The sequence below is a fragment of the Nomascus leucogenys genome, chromosome 14 (assembly GCF_006542625.1).
Source record: "Nomascus leucogenys isolate Asia chromosome 14, Asia_NLE_v1, whole genome shotgun sequence".
NCBI lineage: Eukaryota > Metazoa > Chordata > Mammalia > Primates > Hylobatidae > Nomascus > Nomascus leucogenys.
This window is the reverse complement of record NC_044394.1, coordinates 25,613,607-25,629,147: the sequence shown is the minus strand read 5'-3', so window position 1 is coordinate 25,629,147 and position 15,541 is coordinate 25,613,607. Positions and strand designations below refer to the sequence as shown.

Sequence of the window (15,541 nt, the reverse complement as noted above, 5' to 3'; positions counted from 1 at the left end):
CTAATAGAGCAGAAGAGCTGGTCACAGAATCAAGACCAATAACAACGAAACAATGAGAACATTAGACTGCTAAAGTGTGCCAATGTTGTGAGCACAATACCACACAGAAAGAAGAGGTCAGCAGCTTCATGAAGGAGGTGAGATTTGAGCAGGGCCTTGAACAAGAGAACAATTTCAATAGGCAGCAAACAAAAGGAAACCATCTAGGTGGGGGAATAACGTGAGCCAAGCCAAAAATGGGAATAAGCACAATGCAGTTATTTCTAAAAGTCCTTCATGTGGTCTACTAACAATAGCTAACATTTTTGAGCACTTACCATATGTCAGGCAGTATTCCAAGTCCTTTCATGTATTAAGTTGTTTAACACAGCAGCACTGTCATCAAGAGCACACTGCTCAAAGCACTTTTTCTGTTGCTCTTAGACACGGTGCCGTCTCTGGGTCTCAGTTTGTCTGTAAAAAAGCAGATAATAATACTACCCTATGCATGATGGATATACACACCCAGGCAAACACAAGAAGAGATTAAACAAAATGATGTAGCTGTTAGGATAAATTGGTGAGATTATGGGTTATATTTCTATTACCCAAATGCAATTTAATGCAATATTGGCCTTTTTGAAACAGTTTTCTTGCAACATAATCCACATATCATACAATTCACCCATTTAAATGGTATAATCCAGTGGTTTTAAGTATACTCTCAGAGTTATGCAACCATTACCACAATCAGTTTTGAACATTTTTATCACCTCAAAGAGAAACCCTGTAACCTTTAGCTATCATCCCAGGTGCCCGTATCATTCTTCTCTCTCCTTCCCTAAGCAACCGCTAATCTTGTCTGTCTCTATATATTTGACCATTCTGGACATTTTATAAAAATGAAATCATATGTGACTTTTTGTGATTGTCTTCTTTCACATAGCATGTTTTCAAGGTTTATCCACGTTGTAGCACATATCTACTTCATTCCTTTTTAAAATTTTTATTAATTTTTTTTGTAGAGATAGGGTCTCGGTATGTTGCCCAGGCTGGTCTTGAACTCCTGGGCTCAAGCAGTCCTCCTTCCTTGGCCTCCTGAAGTGCTGGGATTACAGGCGTGAGCCACCATGTCCAGCCTTCATTTTTTATTGCAAGTGAAATTCACATAAGAAAATTAACAAAAGTGTACAATTTAATGACATTTAGTGCATTCACAATGTTGTGCAACCACCACCTTATCAAGCTCCAAAACATTTTCATTATCCCAAACAAAAACCACACATCCATTATGCACACATCCATTATGCAGTCACATTTTCTTCTCTCCAGTCCCAAACAATTTTTTTTTTGAGACAGAGTCTTGCTCTGTTGCCCAGGCTGGAGTGCAGTGCAGTAACGTGTTCTCAGCTCACTGCAACCTCCACCTCCTAGGTTCAAGCGATTCTCGTGCCTCAGCCTCCCAAGTAACTGGGATTATAGGAATGCACCACCATGCCCAGCTAATGTTTGTACTTTTAGTAGAGACGGGGTTTCATCATGTTGACCAGGCTGGTCTCGAACTCCCGACCTCAAGTGATCCACCCGCCTTGGCCTCCCAAAGTGTTGGGATTACAGGCGTGAGCCACTGCACCTGGCCAGTCCCTAACAATTTATAATTTGCTTCCTGTTGCTATGGATTTACCCATTCTGGGTATTTTATATAAATAGAGTCACGCAGCGTGTGATCTTTTGTGTCTGGTTTCTTTCACTTAGCAAAATATTTACAAGGTTCACCCTTTTTGTGACTGATTAATATTCCGTTGTATAGATATACGACATTTTCTTTCTCCATTTATCAGTCAATAGACACTTGGGTTGTTTACACATTTTGGCTATTGTGAATAGTGTTGCTATGAACATTTGTGTACAAGTATTGGTTTGAGTACCTGTTTTCAATTCTTTTGTGTATATATCTGAGTCATATGGTAACTCTATATGTTTAACTTTTTGAAGAACTGACAGGTGGCTTTTCAAAGTGGCTGCATTATTTTACATTCCCATCAGCAGTGTAGAGGGTTCCAATTTCTCCACATCCTTGGCAACATTTGTTGTTATGTAGCTTTTTGCTTATAGCCATTCTACTGAGCGTTACAGTGATATCTCACTGTGGTTTTGATTTGCATTTCCCTGATGGCCAATGATGTTGTGCAACTTTTCATGCGCTTACTGACCATTTGTATATCTTCTTTGGAAAAATGTCTATTCAAGTCTTTCACCATTTTAAAAATTGGGTTATTTTTCTTTTAAATGTTCAGCTGTAGGCATTCTTTATGCATTCTGGATACACGTTTCATTATCAGATACATACTTTGTAAACATTTTCTCACATTCTGTAAACTATCTTTTCACTTTCTTGATGTTCTTTGAAGCACAAAAGTTTTTAATTTTGGTGTCCAATTTATTTATTTGCTTGTTGCTTGTGCTTTTATTGTCTTATCTAAGAATCCTTGCCAAATCCAAGGTCATGAAGATTTACCCCTATGCTTTCTTATAAGAGTTTTGCAGTTTTGACTCTTACATTTAGGTCTTTGATCCATTTTGGGTCAATTTTTACATATGGTGTGATGTAAGGATCCAACTTGATTATTTTGCATTAGCCTGTCTAGCTATCCTATTGCCATTTGTAGAAAAGACTACTGTTTTTCATCCTTGATGAAAATCAGTTGACCATAGAAATGTGGGTTTATTTCTGGACTCCCAATTCTGTTCCATTGATCTGTATGTCTATCCTTATGTCAGTACTCCACTGTCTTGACTATTGCAGCTTTGTAGTAAGATTGGAAATGGGAAAGTGTAAATCTTCTAACTTTGTTGTTTTCCAAATTGTTTTGGCTATTCTGAGTCCCTTTAGTTTTCACATAAATTTTAGAATCAGCTTGTTAATTTCTACAGGGAAGAGAGTCTCTCACAAGTCTCTCTGCTAGAGACTGTGGTGAATCTGTAGATTAAGTTAAGGAATATTCCCATCTAAATAACATTAAGTCTTATGATCCATGAACATAGAATGTCTTTCCATTTATTTAGATGTTTAATTTCTTTCAGCAATATTTTATTTGAATATGTTTTCAGAATATTTTTTTCTTTTGTTAAATTTATCCTTAAGCTTTTAATTTTTTGATGTTAAAAGTTGTTTTCTTAATTTCAATTTTAGATTTTTCATTGCTACTATATAGAAATAAGTTGATTTTGTCATATTGATCCTATATCCTGAAGTATTACTGAACTCAATTATCTGTTCAAATTTTTTTTTGGTGATTTCATAGAATTTCCTGCATACAGGATCATGTCATCTCTAAATAGATACAGTTTTACTTCTTTTCCAATTTAGATGCATTTTATGTCATTTTTTGGGCCCGACTGCTCTGGCTAGATCCTCCAGTACAATGCTGAATAGAAATGTTGAGAATGGGCTTGTCTTGTTCCTGATCTTAGTGGGAAAGTATCCATTTCTTCACCATTAAGTGTAATGTTAGCTGTGGGGTTTTTGTAGATGTCGTTTATCAAGTTGAGGAAGTTCCTTTCTATGTTGTTAATTTTTTTTTCATGAAAGAATATTGGGCTTGTTGATTGCTTTTTATGCATCTATTGAGATGATTGTGAGACTTTTTTTTTTTTTTTTTTTGAGACAGTCTTGCTCTGTCACCCAGACTGGAGTGCAATGGTGTGATCTCGGCTCACTGCAACCTCCACTTCCCAAGTTCAAGCAATTCTTCTGAGTAGCTGGGATTACAAGCATATGCCACCACTCCTAATTTTTGTATTTTTAGTAGAGACAGGGTTTCACCATGTTGTTCAGGCTGGTGTCGAACTCCTGACCTTATGACCTCCCAAAGTGCTGGGATTACAGGCGTGAGCCACCACGCCCAGCTGATTGTGAAACTTAAAAAAAAAATTATATTGATACAGTGTATTACATTAATTTTCAGAGATTAAGTCAACTTTCCATTCCTGGAATAAATCTCCCTTGGTCATAGGGTATAATTATTTTTGTATGTTGCCAGATTGTGCTAGCGTATGTTGAAGATTTTTGCATCTATATTCGTAAGACATACTGGTCTGTAGTTTTCTTTTTCTTGTGATACCTTTGTCTAGTGATGTCTGGGCTTTTCTTCGTAGGTAGTGTTGGACAATTAATTCAATGTCTTTAGTCGTTATAGAGCTATTCATATTTTCTCTCTTTCTGAGTCAGTTTCAGTAATTTGTGTCCTTCTAATAATTTGCTCATTTAATCTCAGTTATCTAATTTTTTGGCACACAGTTGTTCACAGTACACCTTTATAAGTTTTGTTTATCTTCTTTATATCCCTTCTTTCTTTTCTGATTTTAGTAATTTGAGTCTTCCTTAGTTTAACTAAAAGGTTTACCAATTTAAAAAATCTTTTCAAAACCTAGCTTTCGGTTTTGTTTTTCTCTATTGTGTTTCCCTTCTCTAGTTCATTTGCTTCCATCTTTATTATTTTCTTTTAGTGTGCTTTTAATTGCTATTCTTTTTCCAGTGTCTTAAGGTGGAAGGTTAGGTGGTTGATTTGAAATCTTTCTTCTTGGCTGGGCGTGGTGGCTCATGCCTGTAATCCTAGCACTTTTGGAGGCTAAGGCAGGCAGATCACTTGAGGCTAGGAGTTCAAGATCAGCCTGGGCAACAAGGCGAAACCTCGACTATACTAAAAATACAAAAATTAGCTGGGCATGGTGGCACATGCCTGTAATCCCAGCTACTTGGGAGGCTGAGGCACGAGAATCTGTGCCTGGGAGGTGGAGGTTGCGGTGAGCTGAGATCACACCACTGTACTCCAGCCTGGGCGACAGAACGAGACTCTGTCTCAAAAAAAAAAAAAAAAAACCCAAAAAACTTTCCTTTTATAAAAAATTTTATTGTGTATATTTAAGGTATACAACATGATATAACATACACATATATAGTAAAATGGTTACTATAGTGGAACAAATGAACATATATATCCATCATCTTACATAGTCATACATTTTCCTCTCTGTGGGCAGAAACAGCTATAAGCTACTCATTTAGCCAAAATCCTGAATAAAATACTTTATTACTAACTATAGACTTCATGGTGTATATTAGACCTTTAAACCTGTTTATCCTACATTCTTTCTTCCTTTTTATTTAAGCATTTACAGTTACAAATTTCTCTCCAGGCACTGCTTTAGCTACATCCCATATGTTTTGGTATGTTGTCTTCCTTTTCATTTATCTCAAAGTATTTCCTAATCTCCCTTGTGATTTCTTCCTTGGCCCATTAGTTACTTAGTAATACGTTAACTTCCACATATCTGTGGGTTTCTCAGATTTCCTTGTTCTTTCTCTCTCTCTCTTTCTTTTTTTGAGACAGGGTCTTGCTCTGTTGCCCACACTAGAGTGCAGTGGTTTGAACATGGCTCACTGCAGCCTTGATCTCCTAAGTTCAAGCAATTCTCCCACCTAAGCCTCCCGAGTAGCTGGGACCATAGGCATGCGCCACTGTACCCAGCTAATTAAAAATAAATTTTTGCACAGATGGAGGTCACGTCATGTTGCCCACACTGGTCCCAAACTCCTGGGCTCAAGTGATTCTCCAGACCTGGACTCTCAGTGCTGCAATTACTGATGTGTACCACCACACCCGGCCTCTAATTTCTATTGTGGTTATTGTATATTATTTTTAATTCCTTTGTGGTTAGAGAACATACTTTATATTATTTATTTCCTTTAAAATGTATTGAGGCTTGTATTATGGCTTAGCACATGGTCTATCCAGGAGAATGTTCCACATGCACTGGAGAAAAATGTATATTCTGCTGTTGTTGAGTGGAGTGTCTATAGATGTCTTTCGGTTTCGTTGGTTTATAGTGTTGTTCAAGTCATCTGTTTCCTTGTCAATCTTCTGCCTTATTGGTCTATCCATTATTGAAAGCTCATTCTTGTTGAATTGTGTTATTTCCTCTTTCAGTTCTGTCAGTTTATACTTTATGAATTTTGGTGCTGTTTTTTGGTTCATATATGGTTATAATTGTTACATTTTCCCGATGGAGTGACCTTTTCATTATAAAATGTCCCTCTTTATTTCTAATAATTTTTTGAAGCCTATTTTGTATAACCACTCCTGCTTATGGTTGCTGTTTGCATGTTACATAATTTTTTATCATTTTATTTTTAATACATTTGTATCCTTGAATTTAAAGTCTGTCTCCCATATGCTGCATTTAGTTGGGATTTTGTTTTCTTATCTAGTCTGATGTTCTATGCCTTTTGATGGATAACATATTCACATTTAATATTATTATTTATATAGTTGGATTTACTTTTGCTGGTTTACTTTTTGCTTTCTCCATGCCTTCTATCTTTTCTGTTTCTTTATTCCTCTTTTACTTTCTTTTGCATTAAGTAAATATTTTCTGATGCAACATTAATTTTTAAATGATTTTTTACTATATATTTTTTGAATTATTTCCTCAGTTGTTGCTCCAGGGCTTACCATATATACATCTTAACATCAGAATCTGTTTCACATTTATAACAAATTCCAAAGAGATATAGAAATATTATTCCTATATAGCTCCATTCCCTGTTTCCTCTTGTGGTATTGTTATCCATACATATGTTACAAACCCAGTAATACATTGTTATAATTATAACTTTACTTTTATACCTTTTTAAAAAGCTGAGGGAAGAAAATGGAGAAAAAATATATTTATAGCTTTTATTGCATTAGCCTATAAATATATATTTATAGCTTTTATTGCATCAAATTTATTTCTCATTTCTGGTTCTCTTCTTTTGTTCCTGTATTACCACTGGGAGTCATTTCCTTAGTCCAATATAGCTTTGCTCCCATCCACCTCCTTTGTTCTGTTATTGGCAAATATATTACATTTCTTTGGTACAGTCCCAACAATAAAATTATATACATGTTCAATTGCTTTTTAAAATTAGTTAAGAAAAGAAATATGCATGTCATCTTTACTAATGCTTTTTTGTGTGTATTACTGTCTAGAGTCATTTGTTTCAGCCTCAATAACTTTTTTTTTTTTTTGAGATGGAGTTTTGCTGTTGTTGCCCACATTGGAGTGCAGTGTCATGATCTCGGCTCACTGCAACCTCCGCCTCCCAGGTTCAAGTGATTCTCTTGCCTCAACCTCCTGAGTAGCTGGGATTACAGGTGCTGCCGCCACACCCAGCTAATTTTTGTATTTTTAGTACAGATGGGGTTTCACCACGTTGGCCAGGCTGGTTTCAAACTCCTGACCTCAGGTGATCCACCTGCCTCGGCTTCCCAAAGTGCTGGGATTATAGGTGTGAGCCACCGTGCCCGGCCACCTCAGTAACTTTCTTTTAGTATTTTTTGTAAGGTGGGTCTGCTAGCAATGAATTATCTCAATTTTTGTTTATCTGGGAATCTCTTCATTTTGCCTTCATATTTGAAAGACAATTTTTGCTGAATGTAGGATTCTTGGTTGACAGATTTTCTTTGAGCACTTTGAATGTTATCCCACTGCCTTCTCCTCCTTCATTTTGGAACAGGATCTCCCTCTGTCTCCCACACTGGAGTGCAGTGGTGTGATTATAGCTCACTGCAGCCTCCAACTCCTGGGCTCAAGTGATCCTCCCACCTAAGCCTCCCAAGTAGCTGGAATTACAGGTGTGTGCCACTATGTCTGGCTATTTAAAACATTTATTTGTTAAGGCCAGGCATGGTGACTCACGCTTGTAATCGCAGCACTTTGGGAGGCCAAGGCAGACGGATCACCTGAGGTCAGGAGATCAAGATGAGCCTGACCAACATGGCGAAACTCCGTCTCTACTAAAAATACAAAAAATTAGCTGGGCGTGGTGGCAGGTGCCTGTAATCCCAGCTACTTGGGAGGCTGAGGCAGGAGAATTGCTTGAACCTGGGAGGTGGAAGTTGCAGTGAGCTGAGATCAGGCCACTGCACTCCAGCCTGGGCAAGAAAAGCAAAACTCCATCTCCAAAAAAAAAAAATTATTTGTAGAGATGAGGGCTCCCTACGTTGGCCAGGCTGGTCTTGAACTCTTAGCCTCAAGCAATCCTCCCTCCTTGGCCTCGCAAAGTGCCAGGATTATAGGCATGAGCCACTGTGCCTGGGCTGTTATCCACTGCCTTCTGTTCTCCACTGCATCTGATGAGAAGTCAGCTGTTGATCTCACTGGGGTTCTCTTGGAAGTAAGGACTTTTTTTTTTTTTTTTTGAGATGGAGTCTCGCTGTGTCACCCAGGCTGGGGTGCAGTGATGCGATCTCGGCTCACTGCAACCTCCGCCTCCTGGGTTCAAGCGATTCTCCTGCCTCAATTTCCCAAGTAGCTTGGACTACAGGTGCGTGCCACCATGCCCGGCTAATTTTTTGTATTTTTAGTAGAGACGGGTTTCACCATGTTAGCCAGGATGGTCTCCATCTCCTGACCTCGTGATCTGCCCGCCTCGGCCTCCCAAAGTGCTGGGATTACAGGTGTGAGCCACTGTGCCGGGCCATAAGTAAGGATTTTTCTCTTGCTTCTTCAAGCTTTTCTCCTTGTCCTTGCGCATTTTTTACTATAATGTGTTTGTGGATTTCTTTGCATTTAACCTCTTAGAGTTTGTTGAGCTTCTTGGATGTGTAAAGTTTTTCATCAGATTTGGAAAGTTTTCAGCCCCTATTTCTTTAAATATTTTTTTTCTCTTCCTTTCTCTCTCTCCTCTCCTTTTGGAACTTCCATTAGATGTATGTTAGCGAGCTTAATGATGTCTCATATTTTTCTGAGGCTCTGTTCATTTTTCTTCATTCTTTTTTTCTGTTTATAATGTTATTTTTAGACAAAGAAAAAAGTGGGGAAAAGGTGGGAAAAATATAAGGATGGAAAAGTTACCTAATCACTTTGGTGAGCTTATGAGATGCTCATAATTCCATAGCATCTTCCCCATAAAACACTGCAGTGATTACTTATTATCCAAGTGTTCATGTTTAATATACTGTTGAGATAAAAGGGTGGCCATCAGATCAGCTTATTTAACTTTCTATTCTGCTCAGAACTTGAAGCTGCCCAGATTTCAGCAGAATTCACCTGGACTCATGTCTACATCAAACTAGTGTATCTTTCTATAGGGTGACAGACAAACTGATCTTGAGAACCCATGACAAGGTATTTGTGACAAGGCCTCTATCTGCTGAAACTCCAACAGGTGCAGATTAAAATGATGCCGGGCTGGGGACAGTCCAGATATTGGAGATACCACCCAAAAATATGAACTCCAGAGGAAAGGTTTTTGGTGCCAGCTGCTCCAGTCACTGTTCTAGGCACTGTGGACATAGCAGTAGTCAAGAAGACCAGGTCTCTGCTCTGGCGTTCACATTTTATCATGGGATACAGATTGCAAACCAACAAATAAAGGAAGGAAAGTATCAGAGTAATAATGTCAGTTATGCACAGAAACTATGAGGATGTGATGAGAGTGACTTGGATGAATATTTTATACTAAGCACATAGGAAATACCTCCTGTGAGGAAGTAACATCTAAATTAAAACCTGAATTATAACAGCCTTCTAGACAGCGGGAATGGCTAATGTCAAGGAACAGAAAGGTGGGAATGACTTACTACATTCCAACGTAGTCAATAAGATGGAAAATGAAGTCTGAGAGGCAGCCAGGGGGTAGGCCATGTAGGACTAGTGTAGGTTGGAATTTTTTTTTTTTTTTTGAGACAGTGGCACGATCTTAGGTCATGGCAACCTCCACCTCCCGGGTTGAAGCGATTCTCCTGCCGCAGCCTCCCAAGTAGCTGGGATTGCAAGCACCCGCCACCACGTCCAGCTAATTCTTCTATTTTTTAGTAGAGATGGGGTTTTGCCATGTTGGTCAGGCTGGTCTCAAATTCCTGACCTCGTGATCTGCCCACCTTGGCCTCCCAAAGTGCTGGGATTACAGGCGTGAGCCACCGCGTCCGGCCTGAAGGTTGGATTTTATTCTAGGTTTGATGGGATGCTATTAGTGTTAAGCAGGGCAGTGATGTGATCTGAGTCACACTGAAAAATCACGAACGTCACTTTGTGCACAAGTTATACAGAAGTTTGAAATGGAAGCTGGGGAATTACTTATGAGGCATTTGTAGTACTTCATGCAAAATATGTTAATAACTGGGGGTGGTGATAGTGGAGATAGAGAGAAGCAAATGGATGTGGAGTACATATGGGACTTGCTGCTAAATTGAATGTCAGGTGTGAAGAAAAGAGATGAATAAGGAATACTTTCCAGATATTTGCCTTGTGTACTTCAGTAGGCAATAATGCCATTTACTGAATTGCAAAAGAATGGGTTTCAGTAAGTAGAGAGTTTGGGGGCTGGAATGGGAAGGGATATCACAAGTTCTGTTTTGATTATATTAATTAAGTTGGAGATACCTACTGGTACTCCAAGTACAAATGTTAAGCAGAGAGTTGAGTAAACAAGCCTGGAACTACCGAAAGTGCACTCGAGTCGCCTGCTTTCAGTCTGAAGAAGCTGCCAGTGAGGCAGGAGGCCTCTAAGAGAAAATTTTCAGGCAACCCAAGGGAAAACTATTTCAAGGTGTTGGAATGTATTGATAGACCCAGATTCCAACCCCAGTATGTAGTTTACTATGCCTCGCTGAATGTTCTCTTCCACCTGTAAAATGGGGATAATGCCCAATTTGGTGGGGGCGGGGGGGGGCGTGTTGTGAGGCTAAAGGACATAAGGAGTATATCAGAAGCATGATCTTTGGCATAACCGAAGCATGATCTTTGTCATAACCAAAGCATTCAACAAATAGCAACTACTAGGACCATCACCTTGAGTTTGGTAAGAATTGGCTGTGTTCATAAACAAATAGTAAGAACCAAACTGGCTATATTTTCTCAAGGAAAGATACATCTTAGAAAGAGAGCTGCTGTTAGACTTTGCTGTGGCCTTCACTTACTGTCCTTCAGTTGAAGCCTCTTTGAAAACAGCATAGCTCCCTACCACATAGTTCCCTACCACGTATCAGGAAACAGTATTCTTTACCTAGCTCTTTCTACAAATGCCACTTACTTTGCCTAAATAAGACATTTGATATGATTTTCTTTTAAGTTTCAAATGATGCCATAGAAACCACGAAAGTATTAGGTGCCTCCTTTCTTGCACCAAATACATATACGGACACACATACACAGTCTTAACAACTCAAGTTACAGGAAAAGGGATATGAAACTCTTAAAGAATTTAGGCTACCTTCCACATATTAACATAACAATGCAACAATAATAGCAAACATTTATGGAGGGCTTACTATAGGCCAGAAAGTACTGTGCTAGTTGTTTCAGATCTATTAACTCATTTAATTGCCCCCAAATCTTATAAGGGTGGAATAATATTATTCTTGTACCGTCTTCCCCAGTAGATCAGCTTTAAATAGGAGAAAGACAGTTAGCCTGTTAGAATTAAACTGGCTAGCTATCCCAGTCCTGGGAGGTGTGACATAGTTGCTCAGTGAATAGCTGAAGGTTGGCTGCAGAATTAATTCCAGGAATTAAAGACAAAATACATTTTTTTGTTTGTTTTTATATTATAATGTGCCTTTAGTAGACAAGCTTGACAGAGCTTCAGCCTCAGCTTCCAAAGCAATAAGCACATCTCACTGTACCTGGCTGAGTATTGTGAAGAAGGAAAGTAACAAATAAATGCAATTGTGTACCATCAGCATTGTTATCAGATCATCTTTTCTGAAATATTTTATCCCTTAAATGTTTGGTAAATCTTTACCAGCATAACCTCATTTAAAACAATCTTTTTTTTTTTTTTTTTTTTTTTTTTGACAGGGTCTTGTTCTGCTGCACAGGCTGGAGTGCAGTGGCACAATCACGGCTCACTGAAGCCTTGCACTCCCAGGCTCAAGCAATTCTTCCACCTCAGCCTCCCTAATAGCTGGGACCACAGGTGCGTGCCACCATGCCAGGTTAATTTTTTTAATTTTTATTTTTGTAGAGACGAGGTCTCACTATGTTGCCCAGGCTGATCTTGAACTCCTGGGCTCAAGCAATCCTCCTGCCTTGGCCTCCAAAAGTGCAGGGATTGCAGACGTAAGCCACTGTGCCTGGCCTAAAATAATCTTTTTTTTTTTTTTTTTTTTTTTGTAGAGACGGAGTCTTGCTCTGTTGCCCAGGCTGGAGTGCAGTGGCGCAATCTAGGCTCACTGCAAGCTCTGCCTCCCGGGTTCACGCCATTCTCCTGCCTCAACCTCTCCAAGTAGCTGGGACTACAGGCGCCCGCCACCACGCCCGGCTAATTTTTTTTTTGTATTTTTAGTAGAGATGGGGTTTCACCGTGGTCTCAATCTCCTGACCTCGTGATCCGCCCACCTTGGCCTCCCAAAGTGCGGGATTACAAGCATGAGCCACCGCGCCCGGCCCTAAAATAATCTTAAAACTCAAAAATTTCACCTTGTAGCAGAGATAATTTTCCATGAAAACCTGTGGAATCTAGAGCTACTCTAGACTTTTTTTCTGAGAAGATGGAATAATTCAGATAAAGAGACTTTCCAGACAACTTTTGTCATTAACATTTATTTCAATTAAAGAAATGTGAATCCAGGATTAATGTAAGGTGAAATATTAAAGTATCTGGCAAAAGAAATGCTATTAAGAGTTTAAGTAAAATGTTTGCGGTACTGGTGCTATGTATAACAGACAAACATTAACAAAATAAAAAACATTCTTTTTTTGTTTTAAATTGAGATGGAGTCTCGCTCTGTCGCCCAGGCTAGGAGCGCAGTGGCATGATCTCAGCTCACTGCAACCTCTGCCGCCTGGGTTCAAACAATTCTTGTGCCTCAGCCTCCCGAGTAGCTAGGACTACAGGTGTGCGCCACCATGCCTGGCTAATCTTTTTGTATTTTTAGTAGAGATGGGGTTTCACCATGTTGGCCAGGCTGGTCTCAAACTCCTGACCTCAGGTGATCCACCTGCCTTGGCCTCCCAAAGTGCTGGGATTACTGGCATGAGCCACTGCACCTGGCCAAGAGCATTCTGAAGAGAATAAAATTCTGATAAACTCTGGTTTGTAAAAATCAATTCAGTGGTACAGTCCTCCCAGGGGAGAAGCAGTTTGCCTTTTTACCATCAGTTAAAAATCAAAAGAGCATATATATTTTTTCCTTACCTAGTCGTGACTATTACAGCACTGTTTACATGTACAAACTCAAATCCTTTAATCAGAAAACACAGTAAACTACAAAAAAAACTCTGGTATTTAACAGAGTACTTACATATCATATGTACTACAAGACATTTTCTTTAGAAAATAAAAGTCTATTTCCACAGTATCAAACAATTGAAACAAATATAAACTGGAACAAAATTTCTAAACAGCAGTTCAAAAACCTTGGCAAAGCCAAGGTTATCAAATAACGTCTAGCTTCATTTATCAACTAAAAGACTCACTAAAAAGAATGATTTCTGTACGTGTAAACTGAGTGTAACACTTCAATATTTCAATGGAAATTGCTCTTTTGTCACACATTATTAAAGTCTGTTCTCTGAATAATTTGAAGAAATGTCAATTATAAGGCAAATAAAGACTTAAAAAAATAGAAACAGTGCATCTTAAAGTTTTTCAGAGACCTACATATAATTTACAAACACATAATTTATTATATGATTATAGTTTGGAACAAATTTTCCCTGAGCACTCTTTCTGCCTGGTTAGAAAAATTTAAACATGATTTATAAAATAGAATTTCATTTGGATTTTTCTTGAATATATGCAAATTTTCACCTGTCTAATGTATTTGGAAAAATTTAGACCGAACTAGCAAGTATAACTGTTTTAAGGAGTTATTTGAATGGTTATAGAAATATGGTTCGGTTTTAGAGCCCTGAAAACTGTACAGTGGGTGTCTCATATAACAGAAATGATTTACTATCCTAAAACTATCAATGGTTATTTTACCAAATTCAGAATGCCACTAGTTTCACAGAGGACAGAGGTAATAATCAGTAATTCCAGCTCAGATGATCAATAGATAAGCATTAAAAACTGAAAGAAAAAAAAAGTTGGATTAACATTGTACTTTCCACGATATAATGCTGAAAAAAATTAACCCTTCTGCCCAACACAGTACTGAAATACCTTACCCTGAAACTTCATTTAATGCAGTCTTGAGACCTGTCACTCCTTAATATTCATGAAGACTTAAAATTAGCATCATTGGGAATTTCATCACACAACCTGCAGTTCTCAACGCTATCTCAAGATTTACAGCTCCAAAGACATACTACAATCAGTGCACATGCATGGTAACACTACCAGTTGTGTTCTCCTAACTTTTAAGGTCTTAAAAAAACTTGGCTACCTGACAATTTAGGCCTCTTCTTTTTCAAATAAATAAAGGAAAACACTGGGAGTCTCAACTATGCAAATTTGTAAATAATTGCTTTCTACATAGCCTAGAATCATATTAGAAGAAAATCAGATTTAAAAAGTTTCATATTTACAATTAGATTTTCATAAAACCAAACTATGTATTTCTTTTAGCATTATGATTTATGTGGATTAAAATAATTATAAAACAGTTGGAAGTCATTGTTCTGAAGATCTTCAAGAAGTGAGCAATTTCAGATGTCCAGGAGAGTGCCTTCTCTCTTTTTACTTATATTTTAAGGTGCTTTATGCAGGACGCCCTTGACCAAAACGACTTTTAGACCTAGATTTTTTAAATAGAAAAGGAGGTCAGAGTTGCTTCTAAAACAATAGGAAGTTGGTGCTCCTTCAGATTATGTTGGCTTGGCAACATCAAGGTTTAATAAATCTTCTTGCAGCTCCGTAATCCATTTTCTAAAACTCTTAAAGGGAGATGTATTTTTGGAATTCAGATTTGTTACTTCTCAGAGATAATATGTTATGTACATTGTATATAATGAATCTGGAGCAGTGCCCCATAATCAAATATAAGTGGGATGAATAAAAAATATAAATGGTATCACAGCAGCTCAGTGCAAGTTTGAATTGCTACAAATGTATGAAAACACTTTTAGCTTTTTGAACTTTCTAGATTTCAGAATTATGGATAAGGAATTAGAATCTGTAATATTAATGTTCAAATCTCAGTAACTGTTAATCTCTAACAGAAAATTTGTGATGTAAAATGACACATGACCCACCAGTTAGAGTAAGAGAAATAAGATATAAAGCAAGGAATGGTAAAGATTACAGTGATTTATATGAAGTATTAATATGTGATCACAAACAGTACAAAAATTCTGCTACTTCCAGTAGCACTGTAGCTTACATTTTTATCAGGAGTTGGCTCAGAATGAAGCTAGTCCAACAAGCAGAAAACTTAAAAAATCCACAAAGCTATATTTTCATTAGATTTTATCTTTTAAGTTAAAATCTGTTTCTAATTAGTGCCTTGATAATATAATCATTGAAACAAAACATAAAACCAAACTCAAATGATATGTTTCTACTGTTCATATGATTTATCTTAAAAAAAAATTCACTTCAAAGCCATTGACACTCTGGTTTAGTTTATGC

The 15,541-nt window shown here is 37.8% G+C and overlaps 1 protein-coding gene across 6 annotated transcripts in view; it reads right to left on the bottom strand.

Annotated features, from left to right (window-relative positions):
- Positions 1–231: 231 nt before the first annotated feature.
- Positions 232–15,541, bottom strand: part of KIAA1841 (KIAA1841 ortholog) — a 70,827-nt gene continuing 55,517 nt past the window's right edge. For 2 of the 6 annotated variants that reach the window (XM_030827492.1, XM_003262427.3), the window contains one exon: positions 12,555–14,708. In XM_030827492.1, coding sequence (XP_030683352.1) covers positions 14,672–14,708 — 37 coding nt within the window. In that variant the 3' untranslated portion in view covers positions 12,555–14,671. Of the gene's footprint in view, positions 454–12,542; positions 14,709–15,541 lie in introns of those variants that run through there. The other 4 variants (XM_030827493.1, XM_030827490.1, XM_030827491.1 and 1 more) reach the window with 3 other exon arrangements.